Source organism: Lynx canadensis, chromosome B1 (genome assembly GCF_007474595.2).
Source record: "Lynx canadensis isolate LIC74 chromosome B1, mLynCan4.pri.v2, whole genome shotgun sequence".
NCBI classification, from domain to species: Eukaryota; Metazoa; Chordata; class Mammalia; order Carnivora; family Felidae; genus Lynx; species Lynx canadensis.
In genome coordinates this window covers 53,740,632-53,765,953 of record NC_044306.2, presented here as the reverse complement: position 1 = coordinate 53,765,953, position 25,322 = coordinate 53,740,632, and the positions used below count along the sequence as shown (strand labels likewise).

At 35.4% G+C, this 25,322-nt stretch overlaps 1 protein-coding gene across 2 annotated transcripts in view; it reads right to left on the bottom strand.

Annotated features, from left to right (window-relative positions):
* Nucleotides 1–25,135, bottom strand: part of GLRA3 (glycine receptor alpha 3) — a 195,843-nt gene extending 170,708 nt beyond the window's left edge. For both annotated transcript variants that reach the window (XM_030311883.1, XM_030311884.1), the window contains exon 1: nt 24,927–25,135. In XM_030311883.1, coding sequence (XP_030167743.1) covers nt 24,927–24,997 — 71 coding nt within the window. In that variant the 5' untranslated portion in view covers nt 24,998–25,135. The remainder of the gene's footprint in view (nt 1–24,926) is intronic.
* Between the last annotated feature and the right edge of the window lie 187 nt (nt 25,136–25,322).

The following is a 25,322-nucleotide window of genomic DNA, read 5'->3' as shown; positions in this document are numbered from 1 at the left end:
CTAGCTAATAAGGCATTAATATCTTAATTATATAAAGGACTCCAATAAATTATTTAGAAAAAGGTAATCCAATTGAAGAATGAGCAAAGCATATAGGTAAGTAATTCATAGAAAAAGAAATAGAAACATACATTTAGTATAAAAGAGGATGCTCAAACTCAGAAGCAATGTCCATTCAATTTTTTAATTTTTTTTATTGTTTTTTATTTATTTATGTAAGTTCAACTTAGTTAACATACAGTGTGGGATTGGTTTCAGGAGTAGAACCCAGCGATTCATCACTTCCATATAATACCCAATGCTCATCCCAACAAGTGCCCTCCTTAACGTCCATTACCCATTTAGCCCATCCCCTCACCCAACTCCCTTCCAGCAACCCCCAGTTTGTACTCTGTATTGAAGAATCTCATATGGTTTGCTTCCCTCTCTGATTTTATCTAATTTTTCCTTCCCTTCCCCTATGATCATCTGTTTTGTTTCTTAAATTCCACATATGAGTGAATCATATATTTGTCTTTCCCTGACTGACATTTCATTCAGCATAATACACTCTCGTTCCATCCATGTTGTAGCAAATGGCAGAATTGCATTCTTTTGGATAACCAAATAATATTTCATTGTATATACCACATCTTCTTTATTCATCAGTCGATGAACATTTGGGATCTTTCCATAATTTGGCTATTGGTGATAGTACTGATCTAAACATTGGGGTGCATGTCCCCCTTCGAATCATAACTCCTGTATCCTTTGGATAAATACCTAGTAGTGCAATTGCTGGGTCATAGGGTAGTTCTATTTTTAATTTTTTGCTTTCCACCTTTCCAGAGTGTCTGTACCAGTTTGCATTCCCACAAACAGTGCAAAAGGGTTCCTCTCTCTCCACATCCTCACCAACATCTGATGTTTCCTGAGTTGTTCATTTTAACCAATCTGACAGGTGTGAGGTGATGTCATTGTGGTTTTGATTTGTAGTTCTCCAATGATGAGTAATGTTGAGCATCTTTTCATGTATCTGTTAGCCATCTGGATGTCTTCTTTGGAGAAGGGTCTATTCATGTCTTTTGCCCATTTCTTGACTGGATTATTTGTTTTGTGGGTGTTCAATTGTATAAGTTATTTATAGATTTTGGATACTAGCCCTTTATCAGATATGTCATTTGTAAATATCTTCTCTCATTTTGTTGGTTGTCTTTTAGCCTTGTTGATTGCTTCCTTCACTGTGCAAAAACGTTTTATCTTGACGAGGTCCCAACTGTTCATTTTTGTTTTTATTTCTCTTTCCTGTGTAGACATGTCAAGTAAGAAGTTGCTGTGGCATTGGTCAAAGAGGTTGCTGCCTATTTTCTCCTCTAGGATTTTGATCATTTGGTGTCTCACATTTAGGTCTTCCATCCATTTTGAACTTATTTTTGTATATGGTGTCGAAAGTGGTCCAGTTTCATTCTTCCGTGTGTCACTGTCCAGTTTTTCCAGCACCATTTACTGAAGAGATTGTCTTTTTTCCATTGGATACTCTTTCCTATTTTGTTGAAGATTAGTTGGCCATACACTTGTGGGCCCATCTCTGGGTTCTCTATTCTGCTCCACTGATCTATGTATCCGTTTTTGTGCCAGTACCATACTCTTTTGATGATTACAACCTTGTAATGCAGCTTGAAGTCAGGAATTGTGATGCCTCCAGCTTTGGTTTCCTTTTTAAACATTACTTTGTCTATTTGGGATATTTTCTGGCTCCATACAAATTTTAGAATTGTCGGTTCACTGGCATTATTTTGATAGGGATTGCATTGAATGTGTACATTGCTTTGAGTATTATTGATATTTGAACAACATTTGTCCTTCTAATCCATGAGCATGGAATGTTTCTGCATTTCTTTGTGTCTTCTTCAATATTTTCATAATCTTTCTATAGTTTTCAACATATAGATCTTTCACTTCTTTGGTTAGGTTTATTCCTAAGTATCTTGTGGTTTTTGGTGCCATTTGTAAATGGGATCAATTCTTCGATTTCTCTTTTTGCTGTTTCATTATTGGTGTATAGAAATGCAACCAATTTCTGTATGCTGATTTTATATCCTGTGACTTTACTGAATTCATGTAACAGTTCTAGCAGTTTTTTGGTGGAGTCTTTCAAGTTTTCCACATAGCGTGTATGTCATCAACAAAGGGTGGAAGTTTGACTTCTTCTTGGCTGTCATTCAGAATAGAAGGAGAGAAAAAGAGTTTCCCAGACAAACAAAAACTAAAGGAGTTCATGACCACTAAACCAGCCCTGCAAGAAATTTTAAGGGGGATTCTCTGAGTGGAGAAAAATAAAAAGAAGCCCAGAGCAACAAAGACTACAAAGGACCAGATAACATCACCAGAAACAGCAACTCTACAGGTAACACAATGGCACTAAATTCATCTTTCAATAATCACTCGGAATGTAAATGGACTAAATGTCCAATCAAAATACATAGGGTTTCAGAATAGATTTTAAATTTTTTTTTTCAACGTTTATTTATTTTTGGGACAGAGAGAGACAGAGCATGAACGGGGGAGGGGCAGAGAGAGAGGGAGACACAGAATCGGAAACAGGCTCCAGGCTCCGAGCCATCAGCCCAGAGCCCGACGCGGGGCTCGAACTCACGGACCGCGAGATCGTGACCTGGCTGAAGTCGGACGCCTAACCGACTGCGCCACCCAGGCGCCCCCAGAATAGATTTTAAAAAAAGATCCATCTATATGCTGCCTACAAGAGACTCATTTTATACCTAAAGACCCCTGCACATTGAAAATGAGGGGATAGAGAACCATCTATCATGCTAATGGACATTAAAAGAAAGCTGGAATAGCCATACTTAGATCAGACAAACTAATTTAAAACAAAGACTGTAACAAGAGATGAAGCATGGCATTATATCATAATTTAGGTTTCTATCCATCAAGAAGATCTAACAATTATAAATATTTATGCCCCAAGCTTGGAATACCCAAATATATAAATCAATAACAAACATAAAGAAAACCATCGATAATAATACAATAATAGAAGAGTACTTTAACACCCCATTTACATCAATGGACAGATCACATAAGCAGAAAATCAACAAGGAAACAATAGTTTTGAGTGACACATTGGACCGGATGGGTTTAACAGATATACTCAGAACATTTTACCCTAAAGCAGCAGAATACACATTCTTCTCAAGTGCACATGAGTGTATATTCTCCAGAATAGAACACATACTGGGTCACAAATCAGCCCTCAAAAAGTACAAAAAGATTGAGATCACGCCTTGTATATTTTCAGATCACAATTCTATGACTCTTGAGTCAACCACAAGGAAAAAATTGGAAAGCCCTCAAGTACATGGAGGTTAAAGAACAACCTACTAAAGATTGAATGAACCAGGAAATTAAAGTAGAAATTTAAAAATGCATGGAAGAAAATCAAAATGAAAATATGACAGTCCAAACCCTTTGGGATGCAGCAAAGCAGTTCTAAGAGGACATAGCAATTCAGGCCTATCTCAAGAAGCAAGAAATGTCCCAAACATACAGCCTGACCTTGCACCTAAAGGAGCTAGAAAAGGAGCAGCAAATAAAGCATAAAGCCATCAAAAGAAAGGAAATAAAAAAGATTAGAACAGAAATAAATGATATAGAAACAAAAAAAATAATAGAACAGATCAATGAAACTAAATGCTGATTCTTAAAGAATACATAAAATTAATAAATTTTATTTATCAAGTCTAGCCAGAATTACGAAAAAGAAAAGAGAGAGAATGCAAAATAGATAAAATCACAAATGAGAGAGGAGAAATTGCAACCAACAGCATAAAAATACAAACAATTATGAGAATACTGTGAAAAATAATATGCCAACAAACCAAACAATCTGGAAGAAATGGACAATTTCCTAGAAACTCACACACTACCAAAATTCAAACAAGAAGAAATAAAAAATTTTAACATACCCATAAGCAGCAAAGAAACATAATCAGTTATTAAAAATCTCCCAACAAACAAGAGTCTTGAGCCAGATGGATTCCCAGGGAAATTCTACCAGACATTTAAAGAAGAGTTAATACCTATTCTTTTCAAACTATTCCAAAAATTAGAAATGGAAGGAAAGCTTCCAAACTAATCCTATGAAGCCAGCATTACCTTGATGCCAAAACCAGTCACAGACCCCACTAAAAAGGAATATTACGGGCCAATATCCCTGATGAACCTGGATGCAAAAATTCTCAACAAGATCTAGCAAATTGCATTCAACAGTACATTAAAAGCATCATTCACTGCGATCAAGTGGGATTTGTTCCATGGCTCCATGGCTGGTTCAACATTTGCAAATCAATCAACATGATACACCACACTAAAGAAAGGATGATAACCATATGATCCTTTCAATAGATGCAGAAAAAAGCATTTGAGAAAATACAGCATCCTTTCTTAATAAAAACCCTCAAGGAAGTAGGGATAGAAGGAACATACCTCAAGATCATAAAGACCATATATGAAAGACCCACAGCTAATATCGTCCTCAATGTAAAAAAAAAATCTGAGAGTCTTTCAGGTCAGGAACATGATAGGTATGTCCATTCTCACCTCTGTTATTCAACATAGTACTGGAAGTCCTAGCCTCAGTAACCAGATAACAAAAAGAAGTGAAAGGCATACAAATTGGCAGGCAATGCCCATTTAAGCAGAGACTAAATACCATTACAACTAACCAAATTTAAAAGTTTAGCAATATGAAAAATTGATAGGTATATGGGTAAAATTTACTTTTATAAGCAATATACACTGAAGAAAGGCATATACAGCTATTTTAAAGGAGAATTTCATGGTCTATATTTAAATTATTAAGTCATCCTCCTTATGACAAACATTATTTAATGCAAAATTGGCTGTATTAATAAAATAGGAAATGGCCTAAGTAGCTATAAATGTGTTTTTAAAAATCTCTAATATCATCCTACTTTAGATTTATACAATAAAGCATTCTATGTGTTCCAAAATAGAAAGTATTTAAAGAAATACCATTGAATAAAAGAAATAGCAAGTGCAAAATAACGTTTTTAGCATAACCTCGGGGTCAAAGGGGATCCGAAATAGCATTCTCCCTTTCTCTCTCCAAATGTGGAACAATTCGAAAAATGTTTTCAAAAGGGTGAAGGATTTGGGATAATAACATGATCTTATAACTGATAAAACTGATTCTAGAGAATATATCTGTTATCTGAAGACACATTAGCTTCCCAACGCTGAATTTTGAATGATGCATATATATCCACACCTTCTCAAGGTCTGAAGTGGAAACGGAACAGAAAAGCACTAGGCTATGCTGGTCCAGATTTTTCTTCCAAACCCCTCAAATAGAAGACCCACCCATCTATTCCGGGGTAGAATGACTGAGAGAATGGAGAGAGACCAGAAGAAGACAGTAATTGTGACCAAGGGGGAGTTTTGATTTATCCAAAATACTTGGATTTTTATACTGAAAACATAATCATGTATTACTTAAGTAATTATAAATAAGTAAAATTAAATTCACATAAATACTTTGAAATTGATTTTAATTAAGTGCCTGTAATGATTAAACTCAAGATCACAAAGGTAAATTTGTGGTTACACATCAGTTATTATAGCAGTTGCATATACACGCTTTTTGAAAAATGCTACATTTTTTTAATGTTTTTATTATTATTATAATTATTTATTTTGAGAGAGAGAATCCCAAGTGGGCTCAGCACTGTCAGTGCAGAGCCTAACACAGGGCTTGATCCCATGAACCATAAGATCATAGTCTGAACTGAAATCAAGAGTCAGAGGCCTAACTGACTGAGCCATCAAGGCACCTCTAAAAAAGTGCTAGTTACATTCCTAATCTCTTTAGTAATGTACAACAGAAAACATGTTGTCAGTATTACCTTTTCTTTCACAAATCGGTGAAATAGTACTTAATTCCTCAAAATGAATCACAAATAATAAAACGTTCCTCATAAATACAGTTGCCCCTCCCTTCCTTCTGAGAAGGGAATTTCTTTATTTTTTTTCTGACTTACTAAAAGAGGCTTCTTCCCTTAGCCTGATTCTAGACCATCACCTCTACAGAGTGTGTTTTGAAATTCTCTTATTCTAGTTGTGTTCACTCACCAGCCACCCCCGCCCCCCACCACACACACTCATCCCTGGTATGCACAAAGTTCACCACCTCTAAACCTATTCTTTTGAATTCAAAAGTGATCAAGGAATTTGCTCTGACTCTGTGGAGTACAGTGTGCTCTTGAACAATAAATTTAATTAAAAAAAACATTGGATATCAACAAAATCAAAATTGGAAAGGTGAACTCTTCTTCGAATACACTTTACGTTTCCTTCAGTCAGAAGATGGTCAGGGGACTCTAGTAGTCACAATAGTAATCGCTCAAAATCCAGAATATGCCCTGATCACATGTTTGCCTGTCTTAGGGAATCTTACCAATTCTTTTGCTTAAAAGGCATGTTCTCTACATTGCTTTTCTTTGCTTATCTGACCTGGAAGTGATCCCTCCTCCACTAAATTCTTCTAAGCCATTTGGCTCTGTCATCCACTGGTTTCCATTGTTGATGGGTGATACTCAACCTGCCAAGATCTCCTCCACTAGCTGGAAACTGCCTGGCTAAAGGCAGAGACTGTGTCATATAACTCGTCTTATTGCAACTCATCTCATAGCACTAATATACTACTTTGCTACAATTTCTAGAGTCCTTCTAGAGTTCAGTTTGGTAGAGTTCAATTTGACAAATTTGTTCTTTATATTCCAAATATACCTCAACCAGCTTAACTTATCAAAAGATCGCCAGTTTTAGAACGATATTTCTAGTGATAATTTGAAAGTGATTAATCAAATAGATGGAGGAAATGTTATCAAGAATTGTTTTTCTTCTGAATCTTATTTGGCAAGACACCTCTTTGACTTATTTTATTTTATTTTATTTTATTTTATTTTAAACTTTATTTAATGTTTTATTTATTTTTGAGACAGAGAGAGACAGAGCATGAGCAGGGCAGGGGCAGAGAAAGAGGGAGACACAGAATCCAAAGCCAGCTCAAGGCTCTGAGCTGTCAGCACAGAGCCTGACGAGGGGCTCAAACCCCCAAACCGTGAGACCATGACCTAAGCTGAAGTCGGACGCTTAACCGACTGAGCCACCCAGGCGCCCCTCTTCGACTTTTAAAATATGTACAAATCTTGTTTTAAAAGACACTATAAATTTTATTTAATCTAGGGGTATCTGGGTGGTTCAGTCAGGTAACCGTCCAACTTCAGCTCAGGTCATGATCTCGTGGTTCATGGGTTTGAGCCCCACATGGGGCTCTGTGCTAACAGCTCAGAGCCTGGAGTCTGTTTCAGATCCTGTGTCTCCCTCTCTCTCTGCCCCTCCCTTGCTAACACTTTGTCTCTCTCTCAAAAATAAAATAAACATTAAATTTGTTTTAATTTTTTAAAAGTTAATCTATGTTCATTGTACAAAACAATTCATAAAAATACAATAAAAAATAAGAAGAAAGCATCTTAATCCCACTACCCAGGGAGAGTGATACAGCAATCATCCTTTTACCTGAGATTGTAACTGAGTTAGAGATATTTACAAAGGAAACAGGATAGCAGAAGCAGTATTGCTTTGTTTTCAGCTCTCTACTTTCTATTTTCAACTAATTGTGCTTGCATCAGTGCCTACTAATGAAACACATTTTTGTACATCCCCAAATCAATAAGATTCAGGGCTTAAATGCATGATATTTTAAAGTACCAATCTCTAGAGTCTCTGAATCTGAAAGAGATGTACAGAGAATATTAAAGTGGAGTCATACGAAATTTCTTTTCCTGAATAATACTGAATCAGCAGAGCACAGACATTTAGATTTTAGTAGATATTCCCATTTGTGTGACTGCAAATGTTTATGTTAATGTCACCTTTCAATGGAAGGTGGTCTGACTTATGCATATTGAAGGCAGATTGGACCTTTTTCTCCCTGTGGTGCAGGAAGCCTTATATTTGTCTGACCATTACATCCCTGTAAGAAGAGAGAAATGGCACAGAATGAAGGAGAGATTCAAACACTAAAGTAGAAAAGAGTTTATAATTGGAAGTGGGAAGGAAAGGTAAATATAGCAATGAGTATGGTGCTATTCAATGTCCCTCAAGTGAAAATTTGACTATCCATCAAGGCTTTTGTTTTCCTTTTTTTAATGAAGGTTTTTATTGAACCATATTCTTTTTAAAAATCAAAAATAGAGATGAGGAAGGTATAATCACTGGTGTCAACACCATACTTCAAGAACAGCTGAGGGTACTCACTCTCGGACTCTCCTTTCCTCTGCTCCCCCTGCCTCACCTGGGTCTCCTCCTCCCCTCTTCCCACCTTCCTTCTTTGTATAGGCCTACGCTATTTTGGGAAACGTGTTTATGGTTTCCCAGGAAACAAAAGGATTTTAAAACCCCCTAGATTATAGAAGTTATTTCCTGTGGCAGTGAGAGCATATGTTTTCTTTTAATCAAGCATAACAAAATCCCTAGAGATGATGCTTTATAGGAAAAGGCTAGCCACAGTAGAGATATAAAAGGAATAGTTCAGAGTTGTGAGTCTAAAATGTATGCTAGCGTTGCCACGCTTGGTGTTCACGTGTAGAACATGAGAGCAAAGTAAAATTTTGAAAGTGGGTTTCATTCTTGTATTTTTTAACGAAAATATCAATAAATAAGTCTTACCATGATTCTAATTGAATGAGTCACATTTCACCTTTTAAGGAGTGATGCAATCATTGCTTTTTCTACTTTAGAATAACCGAAATTACCGATCTCACTTGGAAAAATAAGCAGTTAATTTGCATGAGGTGAGGTAGGTTCCACCTCTGGCCCCGCCACGTAAATTAAAGTGGTCTGAATAAGGACCCTGTCTCTAGACTTCTTTCACCTATTGTAGAGTGAGGGCACCTGCCATAAGGGGGCTGGGCTGAATCCTCTGGGAGGACTCTGAGCACAGCCCTGCCAGGGCACTAGAAGTAAGGTAGACTCTGGGCTCTATTCTCTTTTGTAACTGTGAAGTCAGCCTAAACTTATTTGCTTCATTGTTTATCTTTATCTCAGCTGATGACCTTGCCTCCTACTTCAAAGAGATAATTGAGCATTCAACTGCTGAATTATGAAATCACAATTCCCATATCTTTCAGCTTGCATATTCTGCATCTATTCTAACCTTCTATCCAGCCACACAAAGAGACTTCTTACTCTTCTGGTTCAAAAGCTACCTTTCGACTATTGCTCTTAAAATTCTTCTTTTTCATCTAATCAGTGATCGTCCCTCCTCTTCCGGACCCCCTCTTGTCTCTTCCTAAAGCATTTCCTGAGCTCTTGGCATCTTTCTTCCGGGCTGTAAACAAGCTTAAATCTCCTGCTATTTCAAAAACACAACCAAAACAAATCAACAATCGCCTATCTCAACTGTGTCCACTGTTACTTCTCCTTCTAGTAGCCTCTTGGAAAAAAAAAAAAAAAGAATCTGTATTTATCTTTTTATTTAGCTCATTGTTCAATGTAATGCTATCATATTTGTACACGTGTACCAAAAATGCACTTGAAAAGGCTACTAATAATCTTCTATATTTCCTTTTCCTTTTATGGCATGTGATGTTGTTGATTATTCTTTCATTTCTGAAACTCTTCTGTTAGGTTCTGTGACATACTCTGTGCTAATTCTCCTTTTTCTCTTACTATACCTGCCTTTTTATTCCGCCAGTACTTCTCCTTCTGCCCATCCCTTGGAAGACTATGTTCTTAAAATAGTGCTTTTCAAACCTAAATGTGCTTATGAATCATCTGGAGGACATGATAAAATGCAGATTTGGATTCAGTAAGTCTGTGGTGGAATTCAGACCCCGCAGGTCTAATAGCCTCTCAGATGACAGTTATTGTGCTGGCTGAAGGGCCACATTTTCAGTTGCAGTGCCCTAGGCAGGGAAGGACTTTTCCACATCTGCAAGCCCCAGTGATCATAGGTGTGCTATATCCACAGCTCAGCCTGCAGCATGTGAGACAAGATCTGGGGCAGCTAGAGCCAGGCTTGACGACTCTGTGAGTCACCAGGCTCTTTGCCTACCCCAATGGGATGAAATATCCATGTGTACTCAAGTATAAAAAGCCCTGCCCCAGAATTCTAGTCCTCCAATCTGATCTATTCCCAGGTCTCATACTCCCTCCTCTATGCTGAAGTGTTTCATTAACTGAATATCTTAGAGGCATGACATTCGCTATCCAGATCTGGAACTTAAATTAGGATACTTTTCTACATGGCTGCTCCCCTTTTCTTCTGTTTTGTTTGTGTCATGGCAGTATTGTTCACCCAGTTACTAAAAGTATGATTGCGAGAATTATTCTAGACTCTTCTGTCTTCCTCATGCCCAACTAGTGGACGAGTCTTTTTTTTTCCTTTTCTTTTTGTCATTTCTTCCATCTGCTCCTTTCTCTCCATTTTTAGGATGTTCTATTGCTTGACCCTGAACTACTTTCCTTGATGTCAGTTTTGCCTCGCCCACCATCAACATAGTTTCTTTTCAGTTCTCCACGTTACTTCTTTAGTGATTATTTCTGAACCACAGTCTGATCATGCTCCTCTCCTACTTAATTGGTTCCCTTTTGCTTCAGGTAAAGACTGAGTTCCATCAGGCAGAATGCAAAATGTGATCTGGAACTTCTGGATCTCCCCCAGATGGCACTTCAGAGAAGTTAAATGTGTCATTTCTATTTACAACGTGGTGGCCAGAAGCTGGTCATAAGGACACACAAAGCTGTTAGGGAGACTGGGAAATCTTTAACCTCTTGGGAGTGCCTTCAAATAGAAGCCCCTTTCTCTTTTCTGATAGCTGGAAAATACCTATGATCACTGGAATCAGAGCACCTATCTTGGATCTCAAGGAAGAAACCACGTTAGGAGTGGCAAAACAACAAGGTAGAAGGAAGGATTGGTAAACACTCATTCCAGACTTTGGCCTGCTCATATCCGTAGTTGTTTTTGTTTTTATTTTTATTTTTCTAGTTTTGGTAAGAAAAATAGAATCTTTCTTAAGCCAATATTATTTATTGTGTGCTTTCTGTCACTCGAAATGAGACTAATCTGAACTAACAACAGCAATAAAGGACTCTGTTCATCCCTTGTTTATCTTGCTACCACTCAACATCTATCACATCTACCACTACAATGGATGTTAGGGGGGTGGGGAAATAGATTTGGAAAAAGCCAACTGATATTAAATAAAGTGAGGAATTATAGCTGTAATGCTAGGTACATACTTTCTGTTAAAGAGAAATTATCACATGTCTGACTATCTTAGTCAAAACAGTTGTACTCTGTAGATGGATAAAGCGCTACACATTATATTTATAAAGTAGTATATTAAATACAATCACTCAGTCTATAGAAAGGTCACTCAACCCTTCAAAAACAGGACTGAGACCATTCCCTGAGTCTTCTTTCTCCAAATTTCTTCTTGTTTTCATGTGTACACACAAATGCATGAACAGAGAAGATAGAATTCAAGAAAAGTTAATTTAGAACACACCTAAAATAAACTAGCTATTTCCTATAAAGGTATACATCTCATCTTCTTTTTACTACTTTTTTTTAGTTTGAATTTTTATTTGCTCTAGGAATTTGAATTGTTTTTTGCATTTCAATTAAACTTTCCAATGCAATCTCTGCTTTAAATTAATATGGATGATAATGGTACATATACACACAGAGAATGTTATATACACTTTGGCATTTTTAAGTGGAGCAAAATTATAAGTTCACATGTTAATACTTAGAATGAAATATTTAGGTTACACATAAAACCTAATTTTCTACTATAATCTCAGGAGGTACCAATTGAGGTCTGCAGCAGAGTCAGTGTCTTTGATGGTTCTCATCCTATTTAAGATTCACAAGAAGAAAGAGATACCCTAAATTTCACGGATTTAAAGGGAAAAAAAGGATTTCACAATCTTTTAAAGTGGCTTAAGGTTGTTACAAAGAAACAACATAAAACAGATAGGAGATATCTAATAATTTCACCCTTATGATCCCCTGCTACCCTCTATTCTTTCCAATAAATAAAACAAGATGCTAGTTAAGGACACAGAGGTTCATTTATTCTTACCATGCAGTGGGATATACTATACAAAGTTCGGTCAGTATTTTAATAAGGGTTAAGTCTCTTCCTAAAAAGGAATAATTTAAGAACGGATAGAAAATATTACATAGTGCATATTAGAGTGTTTTGTAATTTTTTAGTAGAAATAAATGTATAGAGAGATTGTTTTTAAGTTTTGAAGGTTAAGATTTCATTACACACGTCATTCTTCTTTCATTTGTTAGGAATGTTACCATTTGTTTATAAAACTATGAGGTCAAAAATCTCTTCTTTTCTTGGATTTTTGTTTTATTTAGTCTGCTAATTAATTAAGTTTCGGCCCTTAGACTTCTGATATACAGAATAAACACATTTAAATAATACAAATTAATAAAACTATGTGTATATTGACATCAACAGAACAAACGGATATAACACAGCTTATTCAAATATTTTATTCCTCATAATCAAATGATGACAATGAAACATTTTGTTTAGAAATAGAAAAAAATTATTTGAATAAACATTTGCTGATGTTTTCCTAACACCCAAGGATAGTCATACAGATTTTTCCTGTGAAGTTAGTCCTAAAACAACTTAAGCATGGATTTATTAGGAACAGAAACTTGGGGGGCTCCTGGGTGGCTCAGTTGGTTAAGTATCTGACTGTAGCCTGGGTCACAATCTCATGATTTGGGAGTTCAAGCCCTGCATCGGGCTCTCAGCATGGAGCCTACTTCAGATCCTCCATCCCCACTGTCCCCATCTCCCCCTCTCTCTGCCCCTCCTCTGCTTGCACTTTCTCTCTCTCTCAAAAATAAATAAATAAATAAATAAATAAATAAATAAATAAATAAACTGAAAAAAAGAAAAAGGGAAGGGAAGGGAAGGGAAGGGAAAGGAAGGGAAAGGAAAGGAAAGGAAAGGAAAGGAAAGGAAAGGAAAGGAAAGGAAAGGAAAGGAAAGGAAAGGAAAGGAAAACTTGGGGGTCCCAAGGTAGAACTGTTAATATGAAGTTTGCAATACCCTCCATTTCTCATGGAAAGAGGCCTGTTGCCTCTGCTAACATGCTTTTTCCTGCCTGAAGTGATCCCCCTTTTCTGCCTGCTTAACTTCTGTCAACTGCTTAAGGTCTATTTAAATTCCTTTCTTTTTTATAAAGAATTTCTCCTTTCCATTAAAAAAAAAAGATGCTTTTTTTTTTCCTTAATATTTATAATTGCTACTATTTGGGTAGTTGTTCATGACTACATTTTTTATAATTGCCAGCAAAAAAGAAATTATTGTTCAAACCACCCTTCATAGAGTCCCGTGGGCCTAAAACATTAGAAGTATATGAATAAACAGATTAAAATTCAAAAATAGTCTGTGATATCAATGGTTTCAGTTTATCTAGGGAATTGGAATATTGTCAGTGATTCTGATCCCAGAATTGTGATAGTACAATAATAGAAATTTAGGGGTACCTGGGTGGCTCAGTCAGGTAAGCATCTAACTCTTGGTTTCTGCTCAGGCCATGATCTCATGGTTCATGAAATTGAACTCCACATTAGGCTGTACTGACAGCACAGAGCCTGCTTGAGATTCTCTGTCTACCCCCCTCTCTCTCTGCCTCTCCCCTGCTCAAGCTTTCTCTCTCAAAATAAACTTAAAAAAAAATAAAAATTTAAATATGATGTCTTGAGAATATGCATTATTTATTTGATTACTATTTAAGATGTTCATTTAGTTATGTCTTCCCTTTCCAGTGCAAAGATCTTATAAAAAGTATGTAATTAAAAGCTATATATTGATTTAAAGACATAGTATATATATTTTATATATGCATACATATGAACATTTTATATATACATTTAATAATTATTTTAATAACTATTATCATATGAACTATTACTATATATGATATATATAATATATATTATTATAGACAGCCATTATTATATGAAATGCTATTTGCATTTTTCCAACGTTTAGAAAAGAAGCTGTCACAATATGAAAGCTTGGTACTGCTTCATTTAGTACAGGTGGCGATATATCCCAAATAGGAACAAGTGAGGCATCAGTGAGTAGTGAGAAAAATGAAAACATGTAGATGACTTTTTTCTAAAAAAATTTTTTCTGTAAGATAGAGATAAGAGGCAAGTGGGTAAATATATTACCACAGAAAAAATAAAATTAGGAATAAAGAAAAACCAAAGCGCCAAATTGCTTACCAAGTTTCCTCCTGAGTGCTAAAGGCAGAGAAATCAACGTGGTATTTTTATTTATGCCGAGAAAGAGTTATTTATTTGAAACTGTCAATCTGCTTTTAGAAATAAAAACGATGCTTCATTCTGGAAATGAGTGGGCACTTTCAGTGTGCTAGACACTCTTTCAAGCCCTGAAGATAGAACTGGACATTCCTGTTCTACCCTGAAGGACTTCACAGTTCGAACTAGAGGTAAGATTCAGGCAATTACTACCCCCTGGGATACGTGCAATAAAGGCACTTGGTGCTTGGGAGCACAGAAGAGGTATCTTCACCTAGACTTGAGAAAGATCAGAGAAGGGTTCTTAAAGAAGGTAAAGTGAGTTGAGTAGAAATTAGCCAGACAGATAGAACTCACATTTCCCTCCCAGTCATTTGATGGAGTGATCATTTTATTGAGGTTCAAATCACTCATCTTCTCCCAGGTCCTCACCATAAACTATTGTATGGACAGTCTGAACCCAAAGCAACAAAAACAATACCAACAACAATAATCACAGGACAAACTGTTTTCTGATGATTTGGTCACACTTATTGACCATTAATAACAACTTTCTTTTCTATTTGTAGCGTTTAACTTGTCACTACAATTTTCTGAAAATTAGTTTTTGTTTTTATTTTTTAAAAGTTTATTTGGGGCGCTTGGGTGGCTCAGTTGGTTGAGCATCCGACTTCAGCTCAGGTCATGATCTCACAGTTTGTGAGTTTGAGCCCCAGGTCGGGCTCTGTGTGGACAACTCAGAGCCTGGAGCTGCTTTGGATTCTGGGTCTCCCTCTCTCTCTGCCCCTCCCCCACTCGCACTCTGTTTCTCTCTCTGCCTCTCAAAAATAAAGAAAACTAATAAAAAATTTTTTGAAGTTTATTTATTTTTGAGAGAGAGAGAGAGAGAGAGAGAGAGAGAGAGACAAAGCATAGGGGAGGGACAGACAGAGGGGGAGACAGAGAGTCCCAAGCAGGCTCTGCACTGTTAGCGTAGAGCCCAACGTAGGGCTAGAACTCACAGACCATGAGATCATGGCTTGAGCCAAAACCAAGGGTCAGATGCTTAACTGACTGAGCCACCAGGCTCAGTTTTTATTTTTAATAGTAACATATTCTCAGATTTTATACATATCCTTAACCCTTGTATTGGAGAATATCCAGAGCTAATACAGGTACTAACTATTGATATCCTGTTTTTTTTTTTTTTTTTCTTTTTAAATTTTTTTTTTTCAACGTTTATTTATTTTCGGGACAGAGAGAGACAGAGCATGAACAGGGGAGGGGCAGAGAGAGAGGGAGACACAGAATCGGAAACAGGCTCCAGGCTCCAAGCCATCAGCCCAGAGCCCGACGCGGGGCTCGAACTCACGGACCGCGAGATCGTGACCTGGCTGAAGTCGGACGCTTAACCGACTGCGCCACCCAGGCGCCCCTGATATCCTGTTTTATAACAATTATAAATTTAACTTTAAAAAGAAATGTGTACTCTTTCATTTATCTAACATCAATAACAAAAGAAAGTCAACAGAGTCTACATAATAGAAAAATAAATAAACTTTAAATGATAATAACTCTAACATTCTTTTCAAAAGATATTTGTATGTGGGGGGTGCCTGGGTGGCTCAGTCAGTTGACCCTCAGACTCTTGATTTTAGCTCAGGTTATGATCCCAGAGTCATGGGAACAATGAGGCTCTGTGCTGAGCCTGGACCCCTCTTAAGATTCTCAGTCTCTCTCTTGCCCTTCTCCCTTGCTCACGCTCTCTCTCTCTTTAAACTAAACTAAATAAAAAATATTCATATGAAATCATGAAATACATATAATAATGGTGTTAGTAGGGGCAGTGATGATTTAAAATTTATTGATAAAATCCTAGTGGTTTGGGGGAACCATATGTATTTATGGAAAAAGATGTTGCTAAAGTTCTAATGCTTTTAGGATTAACTTATCTCACAGGATGTCAATGGAGAAATGATGTCAACCATTTGTTCATTTTACAAAGTTACAAAGCCCTAATAATAAGATCCAAACAAGGAAATACTTCCTCTATTGCTTTAGTTGTAGGACATGACTCAAAATGATAAAACTATACAACTCTAGTCTAAGCAGCATCATGGAAAAATAGCAACCAATACACCATGCCTTCTTGGTAGGGGTGGAAGTTTTATACTGGGGGTCAAAAGTCATATTCTTTTATGTATAAAGCCATGTGTGTGTGTGTGTGTGTGTGTGTGTGTGTGTGTGTGTCTGTGTGTGTGTGTCTGTGTATGTGTGTGTGTGTGTGTGTATATATATGTTATATATATGTGTGTGTGTATATAAAACAGATACCACAAATTATATATACTATACATGAGCAAATATATAGTATGATGTGGTATTACAATTTCATGAAGACAATTAGAAAAAAAAATCTAAAAGTCTAAAAATATCTTTAAAAGGTTCCTTAGGAGGCAATAATGTGAAAAGAAAAGTTGAGAAATAATGAATTATACAACACAAATTTTAGATTCTCATGGTGATAATGAGAAGCAAATCCATTACTTTTCCACTAGATGCTGCCAGAGTAAGTAATATCTGAGATTTGTTTGATCTTCTACCTTTTATGAGATCTTGAACTCAGACTCCCTTTTCACTCTAAGTAATAATACAGATTTAAATAGAATTCAAATCTAAAGTCATAGGCAGGTAGACAGATGTGACAGGCAGATGTTATCTCAGTGCTTACCTATTGTTTATTGAGCATCTATTTCACACATGACATTGAATTAAATATAATGGAGTAAAATAAACATCAGAACAATCCTATCATCATGGGACTTACAATTAAGAGGGAGACAGAAGACTTGCATGAAAATATGAAACACATTTGAAAGGGATGTTATATGTTCTTCCCTCCACAATGGTATATTGTTAAAAATTGAAGTTCTGTTTCCTCAGTACTTCACATACTGCCTGGAATGGATTCATTGTTCTGTAAATTTATATGAAGTCATAGAGAAGAAAGTCAGGGAGAATGCTACAGCCCCTCTGAAACTGGAGACTCCAACCTCCATTCATGGAGTAACTGCATAGAAAAGGTTATCATTTCAAACCATGCCTCACATAAAAGCTCACTTTCCATGAGCAATAGGGTCATTTTAAGTGAAGAAAAGGCATAAAACTCAAGCCGAAAATACAGAGACAAATATTTTGGGAGGCACATATGGGGGGAAAAAGTTCACTTTGGCCAGGAGAAAGTGGAATGGCATTTTAGTTTTTATTGATTAAAATTATTTGATAAGTAGTTTCCTTCTAAGGTAAAGACATTCTTATTGCTGGAAATCTTCAAGTTTATATGATGACCACCTGTTAGAGATTATTTCTGAGAGATTCTCAAATTTAGGTAAGATATTGGATGGACCAGTTACCTCTAATGTAAGCCCAATCATCCTACAGTGGTGATGGTTGTATAACAGTATCGGAAATATCTGTGTTCAGCTATAATTTCTAACTGGTTATGGCAAATGTTTGATGCACTCATAGAGAATTCTTCATCATTTGCATTGAATGTTATTCCATTCAATATCTATTTTTATTAAAATTTTTTTTCAACGTTTATTTATTTTTGGGACAGAGAGAGACAGAGCATGAACAGGGAAGGGGCAGAGAGAGAGGGAGACACAGAATCGGAAACAGGCTCCAGGCTCCGAGCCATCAGCCCGGAGCCTGACGTGGGGCTCGAACTCACGGACCGCGAGATCGTGACCTGGCTGAAGTCGGACGCTTAACCGACTGCGCCACCCAGGCGCCCCTCAATATCTATTTTTAGAGGATGCTAATAACCTTTAGATTTTATGCTATTCTTAACTTATACCACTGAAATTACTACTTTTGTGTATTAAATTGTCCTAGAGGTACTGGTAATACTTCTTCCTAAAAGTATCCCCAGTATGGAGATTATAAAAGAATTTTGGAAATGTACTATGACGAAGCTGCTTTTTTTAATATGCATTCTTTCTTTTTCTGACATCTGAGGATTGCAAACTTAAGTTTCCTTAAAATGCTTTAAAATGTGGTTGCTTGCAGTTGATAGAATAGCTTTGTCTTCTGTAGCTGAATAGCTCATTTTATTCACACACTTTCTGTTTGTTGCCAGACAGTTGGTCTGGTCTTGGAATTCTTGCCTTCATTCCAGAATAAGTTCTCTGAAGATGATTCAAATGTCTCTATTCCTGACCCACTCACCTAAGCAAAACAAAGCTACAGCTACACCATTCTCCTAGTGGGGAAAGACAAATAACCCACATTTCCACATAAATATCTACCTACACATGAATTTATTTTCAATAAATACTGTCAATCCAGTATGAAGATAATCATACCCAGAAGGATATGAGAATGTCTGCTGGGAAAATCAAGAAGGATCCACTATATACACTTCATGAAGTAAGGAAAAGTAAAAGATGTGCTTTCCTCAAAATAGTTCCCTAAAAGTCTCCTGAGAAAACTAAGTGATAAAAGGTACAGTCTATGATTGTAAGATTATAAGACTAGTTGAAATTACAGCATTGGAAGGTTCTATAGAAAAGTTTTAGAAAGATATATACTGTTGATATGAGCAGGCCTTTAAGATCGACTATATAACACTATGATAAATTTGTGACTTTGTCACTTGGTTATAATCAGTCTTACCTCCAGTTTAACTCAGGGCTCTCTGTGTACTTCTCTGTGCCCAACTTTACAATGTTCTACCCTTACTGCATATAAATATTTTTCTCTATTCTCTCTTCTTTGCATACAATATGATCGCCTTCATAACATTTTGACTGTTAATTCTACAGTTCAAGCATCATCTCTGCAGTCCAAGCTGATGGCAGGATACCAAATCGGCTGCTAGAATTTCAAACTCAAATACTCCAAGCCAAGTTCAGTGTCTTCTTTCTTTCAACAATCCCAATCCTCTACCTGATTTTCTTTCTTTCAGGAGACCATATTCTGGTGAAAAGTTCAAATATAGTTTTCAAATTCTAAAAGAAAGATTATTCTTTTCTTCTTGTAGTTTAGCCATTGTTTTTGGCTTATACAGTTATTACTGTTACTAATTATTATCAGCAATCTTACAGAGATACTTTGTGCCAAGTTAAGAGACCATTCCCGTAATGACAACCATTCAGTTTACAAGTATTATTTACTTCTAAATTTATCCACATTCTATTGAGAAAGGCAGCTGTTCCCTTCTCTGTATTTCTGCAGGTTTGTTATTGTAGCCAGCTCAGTAGTATTGCTAGCAGAATATGAATGTAACCATAAATCGAAATTTCTTTACTGAATTTGACTATCACCACTCACTGAGCATACAATATGCCATTATCATTTCCTTTATGTCTCACTTTTGCCCACAGAATACGCATCTTAACAAGATCCAGCACAAGTACCAAGTCTTCTGGATAGTTTTCCTATGTCACATTTCCTAAAACATTGCTGTTTGTGTTTTTCTTTTGTTACTTGGCCCTTTGTATTTTCTCCCCTGCTGCCCTTTAAGTTCTGTGATGGGAAAGGTGGTAGTTTCTCAATCTTCCATAGCCAAACAGTACATTGCACAAAAATTGTGCAAAGAATTTGGTAAAGGAATCTTGTTGAATTGCTTAAAATTACACATTAAATACATATTTGTTGATTGACTTGCCTCAGTACGTTAGTGTAGTTAAGGCGAGAAAAAATATATATAGCATAGGAAATATTTACAAGCTGTTTTCTGAATCTGCAGGGTAAATTGCCTAAGGCATTGACCAGAGAACTGGGCCATGATCCTTCTATGCTTGGGAAATGTGTGATTATTTATAGACACAAAGGTAAGAAGCATATATTATGTGTAGCACAATTTTAAAAAACTATATAGAATCCTATTACTGTATGTATTTCCTATATACAGGAAATCATTATGAAAGTTTATTCTTTCAAGTACATTTCTCTTTAATACTTTACATAAGAAAATAGAGCCACATTAAAAAGGATTTTCCCTATTCTCCAAAACATACCAAGAGCAAAACCAAGAAATTCTATGCCAAAATGTTTTCTTAGGCTTCAAAGTAAACCAAGATAGCATTTTATTTGTGATTATCATGAAGTCTGAATTCACATATTTAGTTTTTCACAGAGTGTACCATAATTCATTCAAGTAGCAAGCCTGTAGTTGATATCTACAAATTATAAATATGAAAAATAAAATTGTATTTTATGAAAAATAATCAATTTAAATGAAATATTTTTGGCAGTTCTCCCTGTTTTTAGAATTTGTTCTGCAAGCTCTTCATAATCATCACTTATCTGCATTTCAAAGAAAGCTGAACACTGGTGTTCTGTTCCTTATTTTATTAATATGAGGACTAGAACCCAAAAGCCTAGAAGGATTGTTTTAGAAAACTACAATATCTGAGCGAAGTGTGAAACTTAAAAAAAAAAAACTTACTGCTAAGAAATTCAGATTTCTCACATCTGTTTATGCAATTTTCTCACTTGTATTTTTAAAAGAATTATCTTTTTTAAAAAATAAATAAAATAAAAAATAAAAGAATAAAAGAATTATCTTTTTTAATAATTCTTCCTTAAAAATTACATTTTTTAGACCTGATATATTCTGATAATGAATACTTCTAATTGTATTGTAGAAATAAATATTTTATTTTGATGTTTTTGCCTTCATAAAACTTAACAAAAAGTAAAACTTATGCCAAGACAAATATATCATCTGTGGGCCTGCAAATAATGTCTAAGAAAATGCTATAAATATTTATAATATGTCCCTAACAAATTTTGTACTAGTAATAACAACAGAAACTGTCATACATATTGATAGAAGTATCAATAGGTACAACTACTTTGGAAAGTTTACAATATCTAATAAAGTTAAACATATTCATGCCCACTCTATGATCCAACAATTCTTATCTTAGAGAAAGTCTTAGACCCAACCCATTCTGCCCCCAAAATGCATGTATTCACGTGCATGCATTCACATGTATTCACAAAATATTTGTTCAAGAATATTAATAGCAGCACTAGCCAAAATGTAAAAAAATACCCAAATACCCTTCAGAGAACACTGGAATACATTGGTGATGTCTTCCTGTAATGGAACTATATAGCAATGAGAATAAATTATTGTTACAGGTACTAATATGGACAAAAACACATAACATAATGCTTCTAAAAAATAAAGCTCACTAAAATAGTATTTATATAAAGTTCAAAAGCAAAAAAAAAAAAAAAGAAAGCATATTTATTGTTGTATAGTCAGGGTAGTGATCATCTTCGGGCAAAGTGGTGCCTGGAAAAGGTTTAGGTGGTAGGAGGGTGACTGTTTTGTGAGGTTTTGGCAAATTCTACTTTTTTTTCCCCCACATAGTACTTATCTTTACAGCCTGGCTTATTTCACTAGGATAATGTCCTCAAAATCCATCCATGTTATTACAGAATTTCTTCTTTTTTAAGGCTGCATAGTATTCCCTTGTATTTATATACCACTTTTTTTTGTCCATTCACCTGTCAATGGACATTTAGGTGTTTCCACACCTTAGCTATTATAAATAGTGCTGCGATAAACATGGAATTACTAATACCTCTTCAATATCCTGACTTTAATTCTTTCAGATAAATAACCAGAACTGGGACTACCAGAGCATATGTTAGTTCATTTTAGTTTTTGAGGGCAATTCTACTTCTTGATCCATGGTCTCTTCACATGAGTGTGTTATCTTTGTGAAACTTTCAACATGGAAGCTTATTATTTGTGTATGTATCTCTGTGTATATTACATCTCAATAAGATTTTTTAAAATCCTTAAAACTTACGAAAAGAAGCTTATACTAGTAAATTTAATTATAAAAATATATGTTTCCAGTTGCAATTTTTGCCTCCAAATTGCCCTAAAAAGTATTTTTAAGTTAGATACATTCATAAATTAATACTAAATACTTTTTGTTTTCATTTTTTCTTTTATATTTCCTTTTCATTCAATACGAGCAGACCTAGTGATAAAGAATAGTTTTCCTAAAGATATTTATTTTATAAAATATTTCCAGTAGAAGGAGCTTCACTTTTTTTTTTTAAACTATAGGAAATTTTCTTTTAAGGGGCATCACTGAAAATAAATATATTTACTTTTTTATTATTTTATTTTATTTTATTTTATTTTATTTTTTTATTTTTGACAGAGAGCGAGCCAGAGAGAGACAGAGCATGAGTGGAGGAGGGGCAGAGAGAGAGAGATTGGGTGACACAGATTCTGAAACAGGCTCCAGGCTCTGAGCTATCGGCACAGAGACCAACGTGGGGCTCAAACTCACTAGCCACAAGATCATGACCTGAGTGAAAGTCAGCACTTAACTGACTGAGTCACCCAGGCACCCCTAAATTTTTAATTTAAATGATTAAAAAATTTAAATGATTAAAGTTCTTCATAGAGCAATGAATTACTCTCATCTAAGACCAGTCTAAGAGAAAAATTTTATTCAATTTATAAAAGAAGAAAGGAAAAACTTGATAAAGAATATATGTATCGCACAAACTTCTATACTGGGTACGTATTTTTCAAGCGATTGCATTTTTGGATTATTCACAAAGAGCATTTAAATTAGAATTATTTAATATTAATGAAGGTACATTTTTACAATTATGATCATCAATTTGAAATAAAATTTGTGTTAATTTAAATAAAACTAGACAAAAATCAAAGGATGTAATGGTGAAGATTATATACTTAAGAGTATATTATAACAAATATAGTGAATTACCAGTATACGAATTTGACCTTAATGACCAAAATGGTTTAGTTACTGACATTAAACTTCCTAACTGTCTACCACTAAGCTATTCTGATTTATTTGAAAAAAAAATGTATACCGTCATCTAAGATATTAAGAAATAATTAAAGTAAAATAACCCATTTCACTTAAAACATGAATTTTGTACCCCTGTCCATGAAATTTTTATAAATATAAAAAGGTTACACTCTTTGTTTTAATCATGTCACAAATAGTAAAATTTGTGACAATTGTCGTTATAAAAATTTAGTCACATTAAAATATTTTTCACTGAAAATATCCTAGTTTACAGTGGTTCAACCCATACTTCAAAAAATAATTTTGAAATTATAATAACCGTCACAATTAATTCCTCTTACTACAGTTGTATCAAAATAACATAACTTCCTGTAAGGCAGTTTTATGAGATACGTTATGTTTTTCTAAGGTGCCCAAAGATGAAAAACTGACTAGCAACCCAGAAGACAATATGTACATACTTCAAATAGAAATTAATATACACACAACTTAGTTATTCCAATTATTGATTTTAATTCTCTTGAAAAGCTTGAGAGCCATAAAAATGAAATCTTAAGGTATTACACTAGTAAATTAAAATTTACATTGGTGGTTCAAAAGTCTATATGAGAAGAATCTTGCTTATATATCATTGTATAAGAATAGGGGTTACTTTCTCTGTGCCACTCCCCTGCTCATGCATGTTCTCTATCTCTCTCTCTCTCAAAATAAATAATAAACTCAAAAAAATTTTTTTAAGAATAGGGGTTAGGGGCGCCTGGGTGGCGCAGTCGGTTAAGCGTCCGACTTCAGCCAGGTCACGATCTCGCGGTCCGTGAGTTCGAGCCCGCGTCGGGCTCTGGGCTGATGGCTCAGAGCCTGGAGCCTGTTTCCGATTCTGTCTCCCTCTTTCTCTGCCCCTCCCCCGTTCATGCTCTGTCTCTCTGTCCCAAGAATAAATAAAAAACGTTGGAAAAAAAAAAAAAGTTAAAAAAAAAAAAGAATAGGGGTTAAATTATCTGATCTTTTGACTAGTCTCTATTAAAAAAAAATAAATAAATCCCACCAAATATGACTGGACATGGTAAGAAAATTACATATCATAAAACAATTTTATTCTTTAGTAGGTTTATTGTAGTATCACTTTCTCCCAAAAGATTATTCTTGACATAAAACATCTAATGATTTATTTATGACTTTGCCCTCACGTATTACCTGACCTAAGCCCTTTAGAATTGGTACTTACAAGGCTTTAAGTGTTATTTATTTATTTAACTTAACCTCTGGATGTATCAATAATGCTCAGAATTCTCTGATAAGTAAATGCTTATGTTCTAGATTTTTTTGCCATTTAATTACTTCACTTCTAATTACTAAATGTTTTCTAACTTTCAAAAAAAAAGAGTAACACTCAGAATTTGTATTTCACTTAGAAAAATGAAACTCAAAAGCAATTTGAGAAAGAAGACCAGGTTTTGGAAATAATTTTCCAAAGGTAATCTTAGCTGCAAATAATATGAGGCCAGTTACTTAAAAAGCACTATATAGTGAAAATAGAGCAAAGTTACATGTTTTTAGGGATCTTGATAGACTGCTAGACAGTTTTAGGTAGACAACAATACGATTTAAGGGATACTTTCAATGCAATTTCGAATTGCATTCTCGACTTCATCAATAACAAGTGGTTGAAATCTAGTGCACAGGCTTAAATGAATTCTTCAACTGTTAAATACAAGTGGACTCACCTGAGTAACAGTGCTGCTTCCCAGAAGTAAAATCCTGAAACGAATGTCCGAAAGTGTCTCACGTGGGCCATGATACGGAGAGATTTTCACGATCCTGAAATTAATCTTATCCAAGGCATGGGGGATGAGAAAGCCAGGAACGAAAAATGTGCAATCTAACTCTGCGTGGTGTTGCAGGAGACGAACGCCTGGAACGCTTCAGCACCTTAGACAGCTCCCCGCAGTCGGCAAAGACCCTGTCTTTCAAACACTTGAAATTCCCTTTAGACCCCTTCTCTGGGCATTGAGCAGAAGGAAGATTCACAGGGTTACAAATGTGCAGGTTTTACACGGTGAACGCGGAATAAGGGGTGAGATGAAATGTCTGAAGTGCCTAGGTTCTGGGCAACAGTTCAC